Source organism: Plasmopara halstedii, assembly GCF_900000015.1.
Source record: "Plasmopara halstedii genome assembly, contig: Scaffold_614, whole genome shotgun sequence".
NCBI lineage: Eukaryota > Oomycota > Peronosporomycetes > Peronosporales > Peronosporaceae > Plasmopara > Plasmopara halstedii.
This window is the reverse complement of record NW_020187532.1, coordinates 2,239,914-2,242,779: the sequence shown is the minus strand read 5'-3', so window position 1 is coordinate 2,242,779 and position 2,866 is coordinate 2,239,914. Positions and strand designations below refer to the sequence as shown.

The 2,866-nt window shown below is 39.4% G+C and overlaps 1 protein-coding gene across 1 annotated transcript; it reads right to left on the bottom strand.

Moving 5' to 3' along the window:
- Positions 1–1,359: 1,359 nt before the first annotated feature.
- PHALS_12440 (uncharacterized protein) lies at positions 1,360–1,617 on the bottom strand (the record flags this gene model as incomplete). Its single annotated transcript, XM_024727988.1, has 2 exons — positions 1,360–1,404; positions 1,462–1,617. The coding sequence occupies 2 exons, from the start codon at positions 1,615–1,617 to the stop codon at positions 1,360–1,362; spliced, it is 201 nt and encodes a 66-aa protein (XP_024578510.1).
- Positions 1,618–2,866: the final 1,249 nt, after the last annotated feature.

Sequence of the window (2,866 nt, the reverse complement as noted above, 5' to 3'; positions counted from 1 at the left end):
ACTGCTCCAGTGATGACATGGGGTACCAGAAACGCGGTCGAACGAGATCCCATGTGCCAAACATGTTTGAATTAGAGTGTTTTTTGACTTTGTCGCTTGTTGCGATGTAAAGATTCTTGATCCGAGGAGTAGTTTGCAAATTTGAAAATGAAGACGAGAAGAAGTCATGAAAGTCCTCGATGTTATTTTTTCATTGAACTGCATGTAGCGACATTCATTAAGTTTATCATGGCATATTGTTTGGGTATAATTTTGTAATTAATGTATTTTCTCGAATAATCCGGAAGGGGATTGATAGTGGGCGATCAAATTACAGATATTTATAATGGGAGATTTAATTCAGTCGCCGCAATGTCGCAACAACTTGTAGAAGAAGCGTTTAGATGAAAAGAAAACTGTATTTGATTATACATATCTTGTCCACCAAACCACAGCTATGTGAGGGGAATCGGCAGCTTAATTTTTTTTTTGAAAACGGTGTCTGCGGATATCTCACCTTGAATTTCGCGACGATAAATCGAGAGGATACGTACTTATGAACTCCTTTAAGGCTTGTCTTCTTATCGTAAACACGATCGAAAAATAGAATGCTTGTATCTATCGGACAAGTGATCTGATATTTTAGAGCCGAATTATTTTAAACTCAACAAACTGGCAAAAGAAAAAATATGCTTTTTGCTAGTTGTCTTTTAACACAGTGATGAAAAATTCGCGATGATTCTGCTTGTCACTGAATACCAAAAAGAAAATGACTCACTCTTTCGAGAGTGTAGACAAGATGCTAGATTTCTATTGATCAATACCAAGAAATAATTAAAGCTTTTGCAAATTGATGGTTGCTGCGATATATGGCAACATCAATCTTTCGCGAATTTTTCCAATGAATCTGAAGGTCTGTTACTACCCATTTATACTGTATACCGCTTTATCAATTTCTTGGTGACGATCGATAGATATCACCAATTAAAAAACAACTATTTGAGTTTCCTTATTATTGATTACACATCAATTACAAAAACATAATATAAAATACTATACGATAAGTATGTCTTTCGCATGCAGGAACAAATTGTGCTTACTGTTGAGTTTTTGGGTAATCTCAACATGCCACAGTCGTTTGACAGAAACATCAGGCTTGCTCTTAAGCGCTTGATTATATTCTTACTGCTCGCCACTGGTAAGTATATTCAGGAGTCTATGAGATATCTCTTAATAAATTACTGGACCGCTCAGCAGCTTACAAGCATCCGTATATATATATTGCTCGACATAATCACAACCACTGATCTATTCTTGACCTTCTCGAATCACACTAAAACGTGGTGGTGTTTGAGTGACCTCAATTAGAGAAGGCGAGATTTAAGGGACACCAGTACACAGACATCGCTCCGGGATTTTTGGTCCCTAAAACATATTTTTTGTGATTTGAATTCGAGACCATTCCCGGAAGCAGTTTCTAACATTATAATGGTCCCATGCTACATTCTTGCTTTCAGCACGCACAAGACTCTTTCTTGTTACCCATCGACCGATCTTAAGCACATATGATCTACGCTCTTCCGTAATGGCGTTTTCATCTTTGCACTGTCCGTAATATCTAAAAATATCCCAACCCATGTCTGTGATTCTTACGTAAATCTTCGGGGACTACCATCGAAATATACCGGGACTAGTCAGACCACATTCGGAGCAAAAAGGGTATGCTGTACATATCACTTCTGTTGAATCGTCGCTTCACGTCGGGGGATGGTGAGATCCTCGCCAGAACCATCGAGCTCGTACATGCAGTGATCATACCCTGTTCTAGCTTTCATTACGCCTGCATCCGGTATCCATCCATCCAAACGCTTGAGTGGAACGCATAATTCGTCAAGCCCTTCAATAAGTACAGAAATTCATGGCCCCGGACTATCCGATCGCTGAATGTCTGCGCTAGTGTCGGTATACACGGTTGTATATACAGGGTTGTGTATATGTTCACTACATTCTTGCTCGGTCATACTCACGTCCAGCCCCTCTGATCTCTCAGATGTACAATAACATTCTGCAAGACAGCTTTGAAGGATCTTAGCCAGATAATGATGATAGTCATCCAATACAGCTGCCGTCTTCGCCGGGTGTCCAACCAAAGATGCGAAAGATTTCCACGAAGCTTTTCTAACTTTTCTAACCAAAAACTTTATTCTATGTTATTTCAGGAAATTGTGCGTGTCGATTTTGAGAAATTGCATGCGCCACATTTGTTAAAAATTGTTCGTCGAAAGGTTATCACCACCACTTTCTAAGCTAAACTTTGACTATGTAACTGGTGTTGATTTTCAAATTGTACAGTTGTTGCAGCAAGGAATTTATTAGGTCAGGCAAACGGAATATAAATTCTGACGCATGGGTCAATTGTAGCCAAGCTCATACGTATTCACGCGGCCTTGGCAACGTTACAGGTACCCGTAATCTTGCACTTTGTAAATTCTTGCCAGCTTTTCTTTCCAGGGGGGTATTCATTTCTTATCGTAGATATATATATTTTATTACCATGAACTATATGTACTATATTAGTACTATATGTACATATAGTACTACAGAAATCTTTTGACAAGTTCTAGAAAAAAAATTCCCGCCCAGAATCATACTTTATCTCAAATATACACCTGGCAAGATAGATAGCCACTAGGGTTTAGGCTTAAGACTTGATAGAGCATATTTATGGGTGTCTTTGCTGTAGTCGCGCTGTTGAGTAGTGGAAGGCAAATACCAAAGTGAATTAGTTAGCAGCTACACAATCTACCCTTCCTGTGTGCCCTTCTTGTTCCCTGCTCCTTGGTAGCAGCCGCTCTCGAGCTTCTTCCTGCGACGCCCCGAAGAGATA